This window comes from Rutidosis leptorrhynchoides, chromosome 5 (genome assembly GCF_046630445.1).
Source record: "Rutidosis leptorrhynchoides isolate AG116_Rl617_1_P2 chromosome 5, CSIRO_AGI_Rlap_v1, whole genome shotgun sequence".
In the NCBI taxonomy this organism is placed as follows: Eukaryota; Viridiplantae; Streptophyta; class Magnoliopsida; order Asterales; family Asteraceae; genus Rutidosis; species Rutidosis leptorrhynchoides.
The window spans coordinates 380,276,809-380,293,696 of record NC_092337.1 but is presented as its reverse complement, the minus strand read 5'-3'; the positions used below and the strand labels follow the sequence as shown (position 1 = coordinate 380,293,696).

At 34.0% G+C, this 16,888-nt stretch overlaps 4 protein-coding genes across 5 annotated transcripts; 2 read left to right on the top strand and 2 right to left on the bottom strand.

Moving 5' to 3' along the window:
• The first annotated feature begins 901 nt into the window (after positions 1 to 901).
• Positions 902 to 4,306, top strand: LOC139846798 (aspartokinase 2, chloroplastic-like). Of its 2 annotated transcripts, none has more exons than XM_071836328.1 (12): positions 902 to 1,368; positions 1,488 to 1,567; positions 1,667 to 1,707; positions 1,844 to 1,998; positions 2,125 to 2,274; positions 2,393 to 2,488; positions 2,873 to 2,989; positions 3,133 to 3,252; positions 3,332 to 3,424; positions 3,506 to 3,622; positions 3,720 to 3,836; positions 3,944 to 4,306. In XM_071836328.1, the coding sequence occupies exons 1-12, from the start codon at positions 952 to 954 to the stop codon at positions 4,103 to 4,105; spliced, it is 1,665 nt and encodes a 554-aa protein (XP_071692429.1). In that variant the 5' UTR covers positions 902 to 951; the 3' UTR covers positions 4,106 to 4,306. The 2 variants fall into 2 exon arrangements, with proteins under 2 accessions (XP_071692429.1, XP_071692428.1); XM_071836327.1 differs by having other exon boundaries at positions 3,506 to 3,628.
• Positions 4,307 to 4,629: 323 nt separating this feature from the next.
• LOC139849014 (N-alpha-acetyltransferase MAK3-like) lies at positions 4,630 to 7,133 on the bottom strand. The gene is made up of 4 exons (XM_071838691.1): positions 6,889 to 7,133; positions 6,671 to 6,791; positions 6,514 to 6,569; positions 4,630 to 4,963 (listed from the first exon to the last, which is right to left on the bottom strand). Exons 1-4 carry the CDS (start codon positions 7,060 to 7,062, stop codon positions 4,775 to 4,777), a joined length of 540 nt encoding a protein of 179 aa, XP_071694792.1. The 5' UTR covers positions 7,063 to 7,133; the 3' UTR covers positions 4,630 to 4,774.
• Positions 7,134 to 8,026: 893 nt separating this feature from the next.
• LOC139849779 (uncharacterized mitochondrial protein AtMg01250-like) lies at positions 8,027 to 8,544 on the top strand. Its single transcript, XM_071839403.1, has 2 exons — positions 8,027 to 8,324; positions 8,429 to 8,544. Exons 1-2 carry the CDS (start codon positions 8,027 to 8,029, stop codon positions 8,542 to 8,544), a joined length of 414 nt encoding a protein of 137 aa, XP_071695504.1.
• A 1,927-nt stretch (positions 8,545 to 10,471) lies between these two features.
• Positions 10,472 to 16,468, bottom strand: LOC139847276 (histone-lysine N-methyltransferase, H3 lysine-9 specific SUVH4-like). The gene is made up of 15 exons (XM_071836947.1): positions 15,976 to 16,468; positions 15,409 to 15,525; positions 14,930 to 14,986; positions 14,766 to 14,820; positions 14,546 to 14,652; positions 14,288 to 14,464; positions 13,769 to 13,867; positions 13,573 to 13,671; positions 13,414 to 13,463; positions 13,226 to 13,314; positions 12,394 to 12,553; positions 12,186 to 12,291; positions 11,898 to 12,080; positions 11,490 to 11,708; positions 10,472 to 10,821 (listed from the first exon to the last, which is right to left on the bottom strand). Exons 1-15 carry the CDS (start codon positions 16,405 to 16,407, stop codon positions 10,708 to 10,710), a joined length of 2,064 nt encoding a protein of 687 aa, XP_071693048.1. The 5' UTR covers positions 16,408 to 16,468; the 3' UTR covers positions 10,472 to 10,707.
• Between the last annotated feature and the right edge of the window lie 420 nt (positions 16,469 to 16,888).

Sequence of the window (16,888 nt, the reverse complement as noted above, 5' to 3'; positions counted from 1 at the left end):
GAGCATTATATCATGAATTCGGACAAACATCGGTTCAAACCAACACCCTTTACAATTTTTTTTGTTCGCAGAAGAAACCTCTATAGTGACAATCACATTGGATCCTCACTATCGAGTAAAATTCCTGTGTGACGAGCTCCCGAGCGACTAGACGTGTAACTTGGTGAATTGCGTACATTGAGGTCCCCTCCAGTCAAGAGCCCATTATTATTAATTTGATCTTGGGCGTTACCATTTCGAACCAACGTCTCCTGCTTCACTAGAAATTCGGTGACCACTGGGATATACCCGAGTAGTTATTTTGACAATTTTTTTTTAGAAAAGTGTATTTTAATTTAAACTTAAAAAAAGTACTATATATTTTGCTAATTTACCTTATTTTATTTGGCTGTAGAAAAATGAAAAAGTAAAAACCACTCGGAAAGACAAAGCAGTGAGATGTGGAAAACATGAGGCAACAAAACTACTCGTGCTAAACAAACAACACGGAACAAATACCATTCATATTTTTATATTCCCTTTCTCAAATTATTATTATTATTGCTCTTCCTCCTCCTTCTCCAGCCGCCGCCGCCGCAGCAGCCATTGTTCTCTAATTTCATTCAACCCTAATAAGGTCTCCATTTCTTTTGACTAATTCAACTTCAATTAATTCAAACCTCATTTTACTTGATTTTTCATCTAAACATCCTTTGCTAATCTATCATCTTCTGATATAAACCACAAATACTAACATTTGCAGGTCCTTTGTAATCAATTAGAAGCAAAAAAGAAGAAGGAGAAGCAGATTTATCGGATCTTCAACATCGCATTTTCAGCAGGGAGAGCTAATCAGAGTTAATCAATTAATTAATTGATTAGTTAATTAATTGATTCAATAATTAGCTCTCTCTCTGTTTATCAAATTCCTGTTACAAACCGTTAATTTGTCGAAAATTAATTACTGTTACAATGACAACAACTAGATATTTATCAGGGGCCAATACACCTTATCATTTCTCCAAATTAGATTCAGATTCACATTCATTATCCTCACATTATCATCACCTCCATTTCGCTTCCTCCGTTGCGTCGTTTAATGGATCGTGTAGGGCCAGTTCTGGTCCGATTTCGTGTAGCGCGAAAAGGGGACTAAAGGTGGTTTGTAATGTGCAAAAAGTAGATGTTGTTCTTACGAAAAGTGAACCTGATACTCGAGGCTTAGAAGGGTTAAATAAACAGTTATCATGTGTGATGAAGTTTGGTGGATCGTCTGTAGCGTCTGCTGAACGGATGAAAGAAGTCGCTGATCTTATACTTAGTTTTCCGGAAGAGAGTCCGGTTATCGTTTTGTCAGCTATGGGCAAAACTACTAACAAACTTTTAGTGGTTTGTATATCTCTAATTTTATTATTAATGTTATATATAATAATATGTATATAAATATAAATACATGTTATGTGGTTTTGTTGTAGAAGATTCAAAGTTTAATTGGTTGTATGATATAGGCTGGAGAGAAAGCTGCAAGTTGCGTTTCGGTGGTTTCTGAAATTGATGAATTGAGCTTTGTGAAAGAACTACATTACAGGTGAAATATTGAATATAAAATTTAGGTCGCCATTATAGTTTGTGGACATTAGTTAACTTATAATGATTAGTTTATGGTTATAAAAATGTACATGTACAGGACAGTGGATGAGCTTGGGTTAGAGAGAGCACTTGTGACAGGTAATTTGGAAGAATATTAGAAGTTATGATGTATTTTTACTAATATAAAATGATCAATAAGTTATTGAATGATTAATGGTTCAACTGCTATTACCATACTGTTATTTATATGTTAAAAAATGTCTTTTTTTCGCAGATCACTTAGAAAAGTTAGAGCGACTTTTGAATGGGATTTCTGTACTAAAAGAATTCACACCACGTGCAAGAGACTACTTAGTTTCATTTGGAGAATGCATGTCCACAAGAATTTTTGCAGCCTACTTGAATAAAATCGGTGCTAAAGCACGCCAAGTACGTGTTTCTGATCGCTAGCCCTATCTCATAATAATTTATGAATTCAATCACATTTTTTAAACGAATATTTGATGTCTTTTCTCTTTTAATCATCTGACTTTGATCTGTTGTTTCTTATTACAGTATGATGCATTCGATATCGGTTTCTTAACGACAGATGACTTCACTAATGCGGATATTTTGGATGCAACGTATCCAGCTGTAGCAAACAGACTAAATGGCGATTGGAATACTGATCCTGCAATTCCTATTGTCACTGGTTTTCTTGGAAAGGTCTTTTAAAATATACATACTCTACTTTTTTTTTCTTTTTTTTTTTCTCCCGCTTCACTAGCGAACCTTTTATAAAGCTATTAAAAATAAAATTTATATTTCTGTACATTGTTCATAGGGTTGGAGAACTTGTGCTGTGACTACGTTGGGTAGAGGCGGTAGTGATTTGACTGCCACCACCATTGGTAAAGCACTCGGGTTGCGGGAAATTCAGGTTAGTAAAGAGCTTAATATATCAATTTTCAGTGATAAATAGTCATTTATGTGAACTAGAAGGTGTTGTTTGTTTTTAAGATGTTTTTGTCTGAAAATCTGCGGACCATGTGTGTAGAGATTTGGCTTAAAGGTCTGTATGCTTAACAGTGTATGCTGAATAGTGGATACTTTTTTATATATGTATGCAAAATAACTTAATTTTGTAAGAAGTATATTTCTAAGTCTGCGAGTTTGTAGACAGAATAAGACATTATTATATCTCATGTCTTCGTATAAACATCTGTGGCGGCGCAGACATAAGACATAATAAGATTGGAGACCTAAAACAAACAACACCTAAGCTTTTCTTCAGTTTTTGTATTATTTTATTTAATTGTTACAGGTATGGAAAGATGTTGATGGCGTTTTGACATGTGACCCTAATATATACTCGGGTGCGGAACCTGTGCCATATTTGACTTTTGATGAGGCAGCTGAACTTGCATATTTTGGTGCCCAGGTATCCATGAACTTTCATAGTTTTTTTTTGTTTGCTTTTTTTTTTTTTTTAATTTGTAAGGCATGAATTTGCATAGTAGATCAAAAATAACAGGAACACCTAACATTTTGTAGTGTAATTTATTATTTTTTCTTTTTGCGTAGGTTTTACATCCACAGTCTATGAGGCCCGCTAGAGAAGGTGATATACCTGTTAGGGTAAAAAATTCCTATAACCCTAACGCTCCTGGTACCCTCATCACTAAATCAAGAGATATGAGTAAGGTCAGTATCACAAGATAATAAATGATTTATTTTTTGTTTTTTTTTTAGGAAAAAAACTAATTTTCTCTGGCTTTTTCAGGCGGTACTAACCAGCATTGTTTTGAAACGCAATGTTACCATGTTGGACATTGTTAGTACGCGGATGCTTGGTCAATTTGGATTTCTCGCTAAGGTAGAATTATTATGATTGTTGTCACTTTTTCATTTTTAATGAAGCTGGCTCATAAATTTTTAAATCTTTTACATGATATAGGTGTTTTCGATATTTGAGGATTTGGGTATATCTGTGGATGTTGTAGCTACGAGTGAAGTTAGCATTTCGTTAACTTTAGATCCTTCAAAGCTTTGGAGCAGGGAGTTGATTCAGCAGGCAAGCGTATGATATCATTCTATTTAACATTTCGTTAACTTTAGTTAACCGCAAGTCACAAGTGTTTAATTAGTGATATTAAATATCGTTTGAGCAGGAGCTTGATCATGTTGTTGACGAACTTGAAAAAATAGCTAAAGTGAATCTTCTTCAGCACAGATCGATTATTTCACTCATTGGAAATGTTCAGAGGTCCTCACTTGTATTGGAGAAGGTATATTGTTCACCTTCATTTGTTTAAATTTACGTCTTAAAATTTGATAATCTGTTATTAGTAGTTTCTAATTTATGTTATTGGCGTTTTGGTGTGTTGGTATATAGGCGTTTCGTGTTCTTCGAGTGAATGGAGTGAATGTTCAAATGATATCGCAAGGAGCATCGAAGGTGAATATATCACTGATAGTAAATGATAATGAAGCAGAAAAATGTGTGAAAGCTCTGCATTCGGCTTTTTTTGAGAGTGATGTGTCGGATCTTGACTAAGATGATTTATTTGAATTGCAATTTGTTGCTCCAATTTGTACTCATCAACCATTGATTTAAACTTGTATTAGCATTTTATTGATGTAGGGGTGGGGTTGCGTCTCTATGGAAAGGCGATTATGGCTATTAACGGTTATGTTGTTCGAATATGTATGTAGCTTCTTAAATTGTCATTGCGATTGGTATGCTAATTAATTCTTACGGTTGATCTCTTCTACTCAAAACCTGATTCCCCTTTCTAGCAAACACAATCACATAATTTTAAATTTAATTTTTGACATCAACAAAGAACAAGTAACGATAATAAAGTATTTAGCACCTCCTTACGATACTAAATCAAAGTCTGTTGTTTTGACTTATGTCGGAAGGATAGATATACTCTAAAGACCCCCTTGGTACAATATTTGATCCCCTTTGACTGTACAAAAATATGTAGAGCTCAGCGTATCTGAAAGCACATGCATATTTACGGCGATGATATCGATATTAACTATTCACTACTAGGTCAAATAACATAATCAGAATCATTTTAAACAATAAACAAGTAAGCATATTATGAGTAACATAACCAATATACTGTATTGAACAAATAATCTATCTTAAACCTTACAATCAGAGCAATCTTTTTCTTTGTTACATTTGATTCATAAGTCTCGAGGACAGAGGATATTACAGAGTGGGACTGGGCATAGAGTGCAAAGGTGGTGGTAGTAATTCAGTATGGGGAAATAGCAACTTTAATCTGAATGCATCAACACCATTCAAATAGTATCTAAATAGCCTTTTTGCTCGTATGAACCCAAGCCGCCCATACAATGCAAGTGCGCCTTTATTTGTAACTTCTGCTTCCAATGTCACCTACAAACAAAAATTACAATCAAAGAAACTTTTATTCATAATCATAAACAAACTTATTGTAGCATATGATGTTCTAAATTATACTATCAGTTTGATATTCAATGATAAACTTGATTTAACATCTGAATGTTAAAGGGCCTCATATTCAACATCACATAAGTTAAAAAGCATATCATAAAAATATGAATTGACTGCATTACAAGTAATATGTAGCTCCTTGGTTGCTAGATATGCGTATAATGCTGCAAGATTAGAAGGCATCCACATTTACATGTGTTTGTACTCATGTGTTTGATGTAATATATCAATATATCAAACTATTAAAATTATATTATAATGTTGGCAAATTCACCATGAATGAAATATGAAATGGTTTGAAGAATAACTTTCCGGTGCTAAAACTATATTTGAAGTCATCAGCAACCTCACTCAAAAGACGACAATGAAATTCGCTTTCACATATAATGAAAAGGGCGGGACCTAGAGGTTGATAGGGTGGGTTTGTCTCTTGGTTACTTTTTTTCGTTTGTTGATTTCACTTAGTTCGTTTGGCTTGGTCCATGTCATTATCGTGTAGTATTTGATTTAGTATTTGTTAGTTTGTTTTAAGGTTTTTCGAGTTGTTAGGGGAGACTCGTTAATAGAGAGTTTTTGTTTAGATGGTCGCTTTTTAGGTGCGAGTTTCCCCCTTTCCCCATTTCTTTTGTATTCTGTTGAGGGCGTTTTCCTTTGGAAAACGACCTCGTTTCTATATATGAGTTTTAGTTATTTTCGCCGAGAAAAAAAATAATGAAACGGAGATTATTCATGTGAATATCCAAAGAAAATGAAAATCATCCTTTTGATGTATCACAATAAAGCACAAACATGCAGGGGAAACGGTGACTTGGATCTATTGAAACATGGGCTTACGGTAAGGCCTAAACATATTATTAATTCGTTGATGGTACACCATCACGTTCTAGAAGAATAATATCATTGTATGAATCATCATCTTCCTAATGGCAATAAAAGAAATTAAAATTGAGAATGAAGCCCGTAAGTACATTTACAATCTTACAATCTCTTTCACATTTTCTTGATTACCAAATTGAACATTACTCAGAGAATGATTATTTTATCCCACAACACAATGTACCATCTATGAATTCATAATATTGTTCATATCATATGTTTGAAATATTTATGTAGGATATATTCATGTGTAATATATATTTTCAATATATAAATTACTAAAACTCAATCTTAGTCAACGTTCAACTCGACCGACTAGTCGTTTCAAAGTCCCAACAGACTCATCTCCGTCTTGCCAATGAGATGAACATGTCAAACTAACCATCTATCAATCAAATTTAAGTAACCATGATGATATTTAAGCATGGAATCAGAATAATTAAAGCAACTTCAAATAACTGCCCAGACATCGAATCCGGGCATATGTTTCAGATCATAAGGTAGGCAGAGATAACAATAATTATGATTATGATTACATCATATCATATAGGAGTATAAATAAATTATCAAATTTCAGTGAGAAGCTAATGAAATACCTCTTCACAGCCTGATTCCATCATCACTTTAATAGATCTAGTAACAAGCTCTGTAGCTGCAAATAGACACAACATATTAAACCAGTATCACATCATTAACACAATTAATCCTATCAAATTAAAAATAAATAAAATAAATAAATAAATAAAAAATTACCTATGCCTTTATGACGGTAAGGTTTAAGTACAACAAGCATAGCAATGTATCCTCTATAAGTATTCCTGTGCTCCCCCATTTTTGAAACCACTGTTCCTATGCATTTCCCCTTATGAAAAGCCTAAAATCAAATCATCAAAACTTAAAAATATAATATTAAGATAAATAAATTTATCAAATGGAAATAGTACTAACAATTTTAAGGATGAGAAAGGTACCAGGAAAGAGAGATTGGGCCAAAGATAAACAAAATAACGATATGTAAATATGGAATAGGGTTCGCTCAATTCTTCATCAACCAAACGCATGATTTCGGGTAGATGATGTTCGCCGCCGTAGCTGACGTACTCAATTTCCGATTCATCAATCTCCGTCGCCGATGATGTCTCCATTGTTTGCCGTTGTAGGGATAAAAAATCACGATGTTAGAAAACCTAGGGTTAGAAACAACGATCGACGGTATGTTATAGTAATGTTAAGACATGTTAATTATCAAACTTTAGAACTTATTGTAATAGTAATTTACATTTACATTTACATTTACATTTACTTATTAACTAACATACAAGAGTTATGAATAGTACCATGGACATTTTTAACTTTTTCTCCTTTTTAAATTTTAATTAAATTTCATTTTACCAACAAATAACTCACATTTTTTTCTAAAATTCAAATTAATCCCCCAAACAGAGGGTAAAACGTCAAATAACCATTTTCACAAAAAATCTTAAATAAACTCCACTCAAATATTCAACGGGTCATATCTTCTCGCTCGCAACGAGTTAAATTTTTCCGACACCATCGTTAAACTCGAAATAATTTTAGGAACATAATGTCACTAGCTATACGCAAAACGGACGCTTTTTAAAAAACGCTAAATATTTGGGGTACTTTTCATACACGTTGATTTTGCGTTAAATTTTTAAAAGTCGACAATTCCATAGCGAAACGCGGAGATGCACATATATTGTTAATTTAAAATAACATTTAAATCTCTCACGGGTTATACCTTTTAGTTCGACTCGAGTTGCGCTTCAACGACATCATCGTTAACCACAAAATAATTTTACTAAACGCAATAAAATACATTAAAAATCGAACCCCCGGCGCGAAGCGAGGGTTCAATAACTAGTTTTAACTAAAAAGTGGTAAGGTTTTTTAACTAAAAAGTAATAGTTCATTTTCTTTACTAAAGTTTAATTTGAACTAAGAGTAATTTTATGTTGACTTGTTCATTTTCTTTACTAAAGTTAAAATTACTTCACGTTTGAAAAGTAAACATGTTAAAAGCGTAATCTTCAAAGTTGACTTCGAGAAGGCTTTTGATTGTCTTAGTTGGAAGTTTTTATGGAAGTAATGGAAATGATGGGCTTCGGGAACAAATGGAGGAAATGGATATTGTCATGTCTTCAATCAGCTTCATTTTCAATCCTTGTTAATGGATCACCAACAAGTGAATTCAAATTAGAACGTGGGGTACGACAAGGGGATCCACTCTCCCCGTTTCTTTTTATTTTGGTGGCGAAAGGGTTGAATGTGCTAACGAAAAAAGCCGTGAGAAATAGGTGCTTCTCGGGGGTGGAAATTGGTCGTGATAAAATTCTCATTTCACATCTTCAATACGCGGACGACACAATCTTCTTTGGGTCTTGGAGTGAAAGGAATATTTGAAATCTTATGAAGCTTCTAAAATGTTTGAATTAACGTCGGGTCTAAAGGTTAACTTTCACAAAAGTAACCTCATTGGGATTTGGGTAGATAGGAGGAGTGAAGTGGAGAACATGGCTCGGTTGTTTGGCTGTAATATTGGTACTATACCGTTTACTTATCTTGGATTACTAGTTGGTGGTAACATGAATAAGGAAGATTCTTAGAAACCGGTCGTAAACAAGTTTGAAAAGAGACTTTCGGATTGGAGGGCTAGATCGATTTTATTTGGTGGACACTTGACCCTTGTTAAATCGGTGCTAAATAGTTTTCCGTTGTACTACTTCTCTCTCTTCCGTGCACCGCCATGTGTGATCAAAAAACTTGAGAGTGTAAGACGTTCTTTTTTTGGGGTGGGATGGGTAATAAATCAAAGATTTCTTCGGTCAAATGGGATGATGTAATTTTACCTTATCGGAAGGGTGGGTTAAACTTGAGTTCTCTTAAAACAAAAAAAACATAGCTTTGATTGGCAAATGGTGGTGGAGGTTTAAAACCAAATCCACCTCCTTGTGCGTCAAAGTCCTTTCGAGCATTTATGGGAATTCGGGCGGACTTTGGTTGATGATACTCCTCTAAATGACTCCTTCAAGTCAATTTGGAAGAGTATTATTAAAACCGGGACTAACATTGTGGAAACCGGCCTTCCTTTTAGAAACTTTTTTGTAAAGGAAATAGGTGACGGGGCATCTACTTCTTTTTGGAACGAGACTTAGATTGGACGTGAGAACTTAAAGCAAAAGTTTAAAAGATTGTCAAGACTTGAAACGAACTTAGAAGCAACAATCAAATATAGGCTTTCATGGGATGGTACAAAGTGTGAAGGTATGTGGGCATGGTCAAGAACTCCAAGTGGGCGAGCATCCAAGTGGGCGAGCATATGATGAACTCCAACAACTACAAGTGATACTTGCGGATGTCAAAGTTAATCAGCAATCAATTGATAGGTGGAAGTGGATGACGGGTGGAAATCAAACTTTTTCGACGAAAGCATTAACAACCTTGATCAATTCAAAAGTTTTATTTCCAAATAGTTCGATGTGTGAAACCTTAAGTAATAAATTGGTGCCGAAAAAGATTGACGTTTTTGTTTGGCGAGCAAGAAGAAAACGGATCCCGGTAATGGTAGAACTTGACAAAAGAGGTATTGACCTTCATTCGGTTCAATGTCCCTTATGCGACGGCGACATCGAATCGGTTGATCATTCTCTTATCTTATGCAAACATGTGTTTGAGGTGTGGTGCAAATTATTTGATTGGTGGGGTCGAGGCGGTATTCCTTTTACAAATGTCGAGAACCTTTTTCATGATTCGGGACAAGCGGGTCGTTCGTAGACAAAACAATTTGGCAAGCGGTGTTATGGTCTTATAGCTATCTCATTTGGAAGAATCGAAATCAAAAGGTCTTTACGAACAAAAGTTGGAATGCACCGGTGGCATTGAACGAGATCCAACTTAAAACATTCGATTGGGTCGCGAAAAGATGTAAAACGAAAACTATTGATTGGCATTCGTGGCTTCATAACCCGCAAGTTTTTATCTCATAATTAGGTTTTGGTTATGGTGCTATCTTAGCATCATTGTACATGTATATATTGTTGTAGCTTTTGCTTTGTGGGTAGATGTATGTGGCTTGTTGGCTTGTTGCTACACTGTGAGGTGTTCTGCTAATTTACAAAAATGCAGACACTAGTTTGTGGCTTGTGGTTCTCCACCCAAAAAGGTGGAGGCTGTTTCTTATAGTTTTAATAATAATAATAATAATAATAATAATAATAATAATAATAATAATATTGCTTTTTCAAAAAAGAAAAAATGGGGGTTAGAACATACCTATGGCCTATGGGAGGTGTCACCTAAATAAAGGGGGGTTAACTACATTGCTAATTACTGAAATTTCAATGGTGTCACTTGACCCCCTTTTTTTTTTTTTTTTTTTTTTACAACTGAGAGAACATGTGACAGCAATTGCTAATAGTAATTACTGAAATCTCAATTTGAGGATTAGAAGGAAAGATCAATCCAACTTGGTCTATAAACAATATGAGAGTAGGATATAACAGAACTTAAAACTCAATATTCATATTCATTAAGATAAGGAGTTTCAAAAAGCCCAGGTATAATCCTGAAAGCATCAAATCAAGTAAGAATAATCAGCCAGGCACAATTCAACTGTGCAGATGTAAAAATGACTGTTATATTCAAGACAGTTTTAATAGAATTTTTCAGGACCAAAATTTTTTACAACCCTTGGCTGGCCACATCAAATTTCATAAACATCTTAATATTCCATCCCAAAAATGCTATCCACACTTGTGCATCCAACACACCTAAAAAAGGCGCTTTCGACAATCTGGTGCACCACAGTAGCAAGCAAGTTGCTTAATCTCACCATCTGGACCCAACACGCTATTCAACTCATATCCATAATCATAAGTCAGCTCCTACAAAAAACAATATAAAATATTAAATTACAAATATAAGCAATCCCAGTTATGTTATCAGTAAAAAAAAAAAAAAAAAAAACTATACCTGGCAATTGAGACCCATACTTTCAAGCTTTTAGGTCAACTGGGTCAGGCTTTTGGGTCATGAGAAAAATTAGGCCCGACAATGTAAACCAAAACCTTAAAAAAAGTTCCAAAGGGTTTCCCCTGCCAATAGGTTGGGTCCTGTACAAAATATAAAGAAACGGGTCTAATGGGTATCAAATCTTGAAGCTCAATGAACAGAGACAGGTCTAATGGGTCAAATGGGTCGACCATAACAAGTTTCATCCGTAACATTATTAAGGCATTCATGGTTATATCATTTATTATGTATAATAATATGTTCTTATGAATAAAAATAGATATAAATAATACTAAATAATAACTAAAATAATATAATAAATGTAAAAAATCAAATGTTACCCGTTTGACCCATGAACTATTTCGACCCATTACCCAACCTGGACCATATGTACCCGTTTAAAATGTTTACCCATTTGACCCATGACCCATTGTACCCGTTTAAAATGTTTACCCATTACCCAAACCGACTCAACCTGACCCGTTTGCCAGGTAGACAAAAAACACTGACAAAAAAACTAATAGAGAGAAATAGATAAAACCTTAAGTGGTGGTATATTGTCAGCAGCAAACAAGATGATTCGTGCTTGAGTTGGGTCATGGTGCGCACTCAGCACAGATTGCACGAACAAATTTGGTTGACAGCTGTGATTAATATAACGGGCCACATTTCCAGTGGTCCCCGCATCAATGCAAAACTCGGGCCCACTATCCTTTCTAATGTCTTTTACTTGTGGCACATCTACCTCACCAATTCTCTTCTATAAAATTTAACCAAAAAAAAAAAAAAGGGTCATAAACAGTCGCACAGAATAACCATGTTAGGCCACATACATGAAAAACATTATCCTTAAACATGTTTTTCAGTTTTCAATACATACTTGCAGGTCCTTTACTATAAGTAATTGTCACAAAAAATCACATACAAATACAGATTTGAAAAGGGGTACCTCACGACCATTAAGCCCCTGCATAGTTTCGAGGCAGTCCATATCAAAGATATAGTTGTTTTCGGGATTGGAATCCACGTCATCAGTTTTCTTCAATACACCTATGTACTCACAAACAGGCGCACCAGATGGAATAAAGTCCCATGATCGAACTGCCCAACCCTTTTTAGGGGTCTTGTAAACCTGTTAGTAGTAATTAGTAAAAATAAATTCAAAAAAGAACTGTATCACTATAATATTATTATACAAATCTTTTAGTTCAAATAAAAAAAGGCGAAACAACCGAACCTCGAGTCGGTATCTCAACCCCTTTTGAGATGTTTTGTTTATACAGCCTGGTCCACATCCACAGTTTGGACCACATTCATACACCACAGATTTAGGTTCAATTAGCCTAAATAGAAGAGCACAATTAAAGTTGTTTATATTTTACTAACTAGATTAAAAAATTAAAATGAACAATATAAAATGAAAGTGATGTTGTATCTATATATACCTGCCACCATCACGATGAACATAAGCAAAATCTCCTTTATTTAAGACAGCACACGCACAACTGCGTGAAGCAGTGCAATTACCCACACATTTGCATCCGGGGGCATTTGAAGGGACTACTACATTCTTTGAAACTTGCATCGAATTAATATACGTACAGCCTGCCATTAAAGTTACAATAAAGAAAATAAAAAAAATATGTCTATTTATATAGTAGTAGCTGCAAGTAACAAAACAACTAGTATACAAGTTCATAAAAGGAAAGCATGCATTCAATTAACAAGCAATTTAATATACATAAACATATATATATGCCTGCACACACACACACACACACACACACACACAGATATCTGCGTGCATAAACATAGATATGCATGCAATAAACCAATCAGTAGTAATCAATGTTGCGAAAAGCGCTACTCTGGGAAGTACTCATTCTTGACATTTTGGGGAGTACTCGGATGTTGACCAAGTTTGACTTTAACCAATTTTAACCGAGTTTTGACCAATATTGACTAATTTTCCAAGTATTCCAAAGTTTTGGCAGAGTTTTGACCACTTTTCTGAGTAATCCCTAGTTTTGGACAAGTTTGACCGAGTTTGAACATATTTGACCAATTTTGACCAAGTAATCCCCAAGTTGCAATAACTGAGTACACGTCGAGTAATTCCAAGTTCTGCAACAATTGTAATAATATACATTAAAATCGATATAGGCATGCATACACACACATATATACAAGGGACACACTAAAACTTAAATGATTCACCTGCTAAATATTAATATATACAAAAGATTCACTAATTAATACAAGGAGAACGTGAGTTACCAGTTGGGGGAACAGGTGGATCATCAACCAGGTTTGTTGCAGGGACCGGAATATTCTCAAGACCACCGCTTATGTCAGCACATACCAACCTTACATAGGAAACAAAACAATTAAAAAAAATCAGCCATGTCAAAAACACATGCACACAATAACTCGGAATATGAAAGTTTGAATTTTTTTGGTCGTACCCAGCTAATTCAGAAACTGTATTTGGAATACGGGATCGAGAAAAATAAACCTAACAACATTTATCACGTCAACCATTAACATATTAATATATACTGTTCATAAACAAACTCCATCAATGACTCATAATAATAAGTATTATAAGTTTTAAAGTTTACAACCTGTTCAGTAAGCAAAGGAGGCTGCCCGTCCAAACGTTTTAGTTTGAATTTAAAAACAGTGAACCCGGATTTACCTTTTTCTGTCCAGTTGTTGACTACCTATAAAATAAACAAAAAACAAAAAAACAAAGTTAACCGGTAACAATGTAATGATGAGGTTTGGTATGATAATAATGGAGATAATCGATAAACTTACTTTGTACAATCCATCATACGTGTACACTTTACCAACATAACTTGTCTTAGATTGATGCCCTCTTATAACTCTAACTGGCACATTTTGCTCCTGAGAATGCTACAAACACACAAACATAGACACAGTGTCAATTGGTAATCTTTTTATGTTATTAATTTCGCTTTATCAGAACTCATGTGTAAAACCAAAAAACATAGACACAGTGTCAATTGGTAATGTTTTTATGTTATTAATTTCACTTTATCAGAACTCATGTGTAACATATGCAAAACCAAAAAAAAAAAAACAATTTAGTGGGCGTCAATCAAAGATTAAATCTAGCTTAATTAATAAAGAGAATTTAGAATAAATCTAGCTTAATATCAATATCAATATCAATATCAAGTACACTTCAATCAAAGTTGATAAATAAATGCATATTCACAACAATCAATTGCCATTTGTTCATGGACAGAACATAAACACAAGTAAATAGGTAATGTTTTTATGTTATTAACATCAAAAATTAAGATTATTTACCTTTAATCCAAGATTACCACGCTCCATAACTTGATCTTTAATCTGCTTTTTGTCGCCAAGTAGATTATTACCACCTTGACCCGTATATATAACATCTTCACAGTTATCATGATCATCTTCATACTGACCCGACATCACTATGGCAACAGTAATTGGTAAAGTATATCCAGGATATTTCTGCATAAATTTATCAATATATTAATATTAATATTAATATATATCATGTAAAAAAAACTTAAATGAAATAAGTAAAATTACCGCTTTAGAACTACTGCCGATGTAATCAATTCCATTTAGCCAATGGTTATGGAAACCTACAGTAACCATCTCACAGCGCGAAAAAAATTGGTGCCCAACATCAACACCTGTAATCGTAATAGCCATTAGTACGATTAACTTTATACACCATACATAACCCAAATAATCACTTATCAGGGATTAATTATATTTTTTACAGTCATTATAAAACTGGTGTAACCTGGGATTGATCCAATCCTACTTTCAGGGACATTAATGGTCTTCGTTTCCATCATCTGCGCAATTAAAATCACGTATTTAAATAAAAATCAATTAAGTTAGAATAATAGTAACAAAAAATGAAAAAATATACTGAATTGAAAAATCACGAATAGTATGACTTGCCTCCTTTAGAGCCTTTAGATCAGGTCTTTTAGCCTTTGAACGTTCTTCACCTTCAGCCTGATTTAGCACTAAATCAGAAATCAGAGTGCAAAATTTATTTGACAAATAATACAACTTACCATCAATACATTTTTAATTGAACCAATCTACATGTAAATGTGAGAAACAATGTTTTCATGTAAATAATAACAGTTGTTGAGATGCCCTTCTGCATGAATTAACGAGTAAAACAGGCAAACTGGTGCATGAAAGAAACAATCTAGACGCGAATATTCGATGTAAGTTGGCTGCCAAACCTAAAGCAGTGGTGCTAAAACAAGTACTACATTGAATTCAAGATACTTGAAGTGTGATCTAGAGATGGTCCACAATACTAAACAATTACCGAAGATTGATAAGAACAGGATATGTAAGAATCAATATAGCTCAATGAAGTCAACACCTATTTAATGAGACAAATTATAAACATAAGCAAGAACCTTAGAAACATCTTTTGTTGGTTTCTTCTTGTCATCTTTCTTTGATTTCTTCTTGTCATCTTTCTTTGGTTTCTTCTTGTCATCATCTTCTTCTTTTTTGCACCTCTGCTCCTCTAGCTGTACATAAAAATGGGTTAAATAGCATTAACTAACAAATTGCCATACTATAAATATAACCATCCGTTGAAACTGTGTGCAAACAGAAGAAACCAATATAACCACAGTTTCACTTTAACATCTTTAATGATCATATACAAGAAACAAAACATTGTTCATCATACCAGGCTGTTAATTAAATTAAAAAAAAAAAAAAATTTGCTAAGATAGGTTTACACAAACATTTTTTTTTTTTTTTTTTTTTTTTTTGGAATTAGGTATATATTTTTACCTTACATCATCAATTTTCAAATGGTCCGGAAGCTTTAACAATCAACAAAATACCGTATTGCATATACACTCCCAAAAAATATTAGGGTTCAATTAACGGAAATCTAGTTTAAATGTGCAGTTCAGCAGTAACTATAGCTCAAAAACTGAACTAACAAAACTTCAAACATTCAATAATACCTGAACGAAATGCAGAAACTGAGCATAAAAAGCCCTAATTGTGTCTTTCACTTTAGCGTAATCACTCTTGTTTTCATCACCTTTAGCTTTACATATAGAACCTGTCAACTCCACCATCTCACCTCCCTTCACTATCTCTTCACCGACAACTCCACTCACTACGACATCGTTTCCGATTCCATCTAATTTCACCAACTCCGACAACACGCTTTCATCTTCAACTTTTTTTTTTCCGTAACTAATCCTCTGTTTTTTAGGTTTTGAAGCTTTTGTCAGAGCCTCTTCTTCCTTTCTCCGGCGCCGGAGCTCCTTTTTTTTGTCAGCGAGTTTTTTGATTCGAGAACTTGTTCTTCTCATAGGAAAGCAGTTTTCGGTATCTGTAACGGATGCGGTTGTCGGAGATGGTGAATCAGTCATCTGAATCACAACCATTGTAAGCCTGAAATGTGGAAATTGGGGGAAAAAGGTAAATTAGGGTTTTGAGTGATAATCGGATGGAAATGGGAAGGGCGGGGAGTTGTGAGTTTTATGAAATTTTTTGGCAAGATTTATATAACCGCGCGTGCCAGTTGTCCGAATTTTTCCTCCTTTGGAAATACGTATAACGTTTGATATTCTATCTACGTAGTATTTTTTATTTATTTTTGTTAAGAAAAATAATAATATAATATCGTGTGATGTGTGATTGGGAAGAAATTTATGGGGAGTAAATTTGAATTTCAAAAATGTTAATAGATGGGTGTCACTTCAATAAGAACGTTGGTCTCTCGATTTTGGTAAATGGCATTCAAATTAATTTTTTTAATTTATATTTATTTATTTTTTATTAAGAGGTTGAGATATATCCACAAATAAAATATTATAAATATTAAATCCACACACTCTTGTACATAAGGTATTTGTGTTGTATATA

Coding starts and splice junctions, on each gene's coding strand:
- LOC139847276 (XM_071836947.1), bottom strand. CDS start 16,407: ATGGTTGTGATTCAGATGACTGATTCACCATCTCCGACAACCGCATCC. Junction 15,526..15,975: donor AGTTTCTGCATTTCGTTCAG/GTATTATTGAAT, acceptor TTTTATGTACAG/CTAGAGGAGCAGAGGTGCAA. Junction 12,081..12,185: donor GGTTGAGATACCGACTCGAG/GTTCGGTTGTTT, acceptor TACTACTAACAG/GTTTACAAGACCCCTAAAAA.
- LOC139849779 (XM_071839403.1), top strand. CDS start 8,027: ATGGAAATGATGGGCTTCGGGAACAAATGGAGGAAATGGATATTGTCA. Junction 8,325..8,428: donor AATCTTCTTTGGGTCTTGGA/GTGAAAGGAATA, acceptor GGATTTGGGTAG/ATAGGAGGAGTGAAGTGGAG.
- LOC139849014 (XM_071838691.1), bottom strand. CDS start 7,062: ATGGAGACATCATCGGCGACGGAGATTGATGAATCGGAAATTGAGTAC. Junction 6,570..6,670: donor TTACCGTCATAAAGGCATAG/GTAATTTTTTAT, acceptor GTCTATTTGCAG/CTACAGAGCTTGTTACTAGA. Junction 4,964..6,513: donor TGGAATCAGGCTGTGAAGAG/GTATTTCATTAG, acceptor TTTTGTTTGTAG/GTGACATTGGAAGCAGAAGT.
- LOC139846798 (XM_071836327.1), top strand. CDS start 952: ATGACAACAACTAGATATTTATCAGGGGCCAATACACCTTATCATTTC. Junction 2,489..2,872: donor TCGGGTTGCGGGAAATTCAG/GTTAGTAAAGAG, acceptor TAATTGTTACAG/GTATGGAAAGATGTTGATGG. Junction 2,990..3,132: donor TTGCATATTTTGGTGCCCAG/GTATCCATGAAC, acceptor CTTTTTGCGTAG/GTTTTACATCCACAGTCTAT.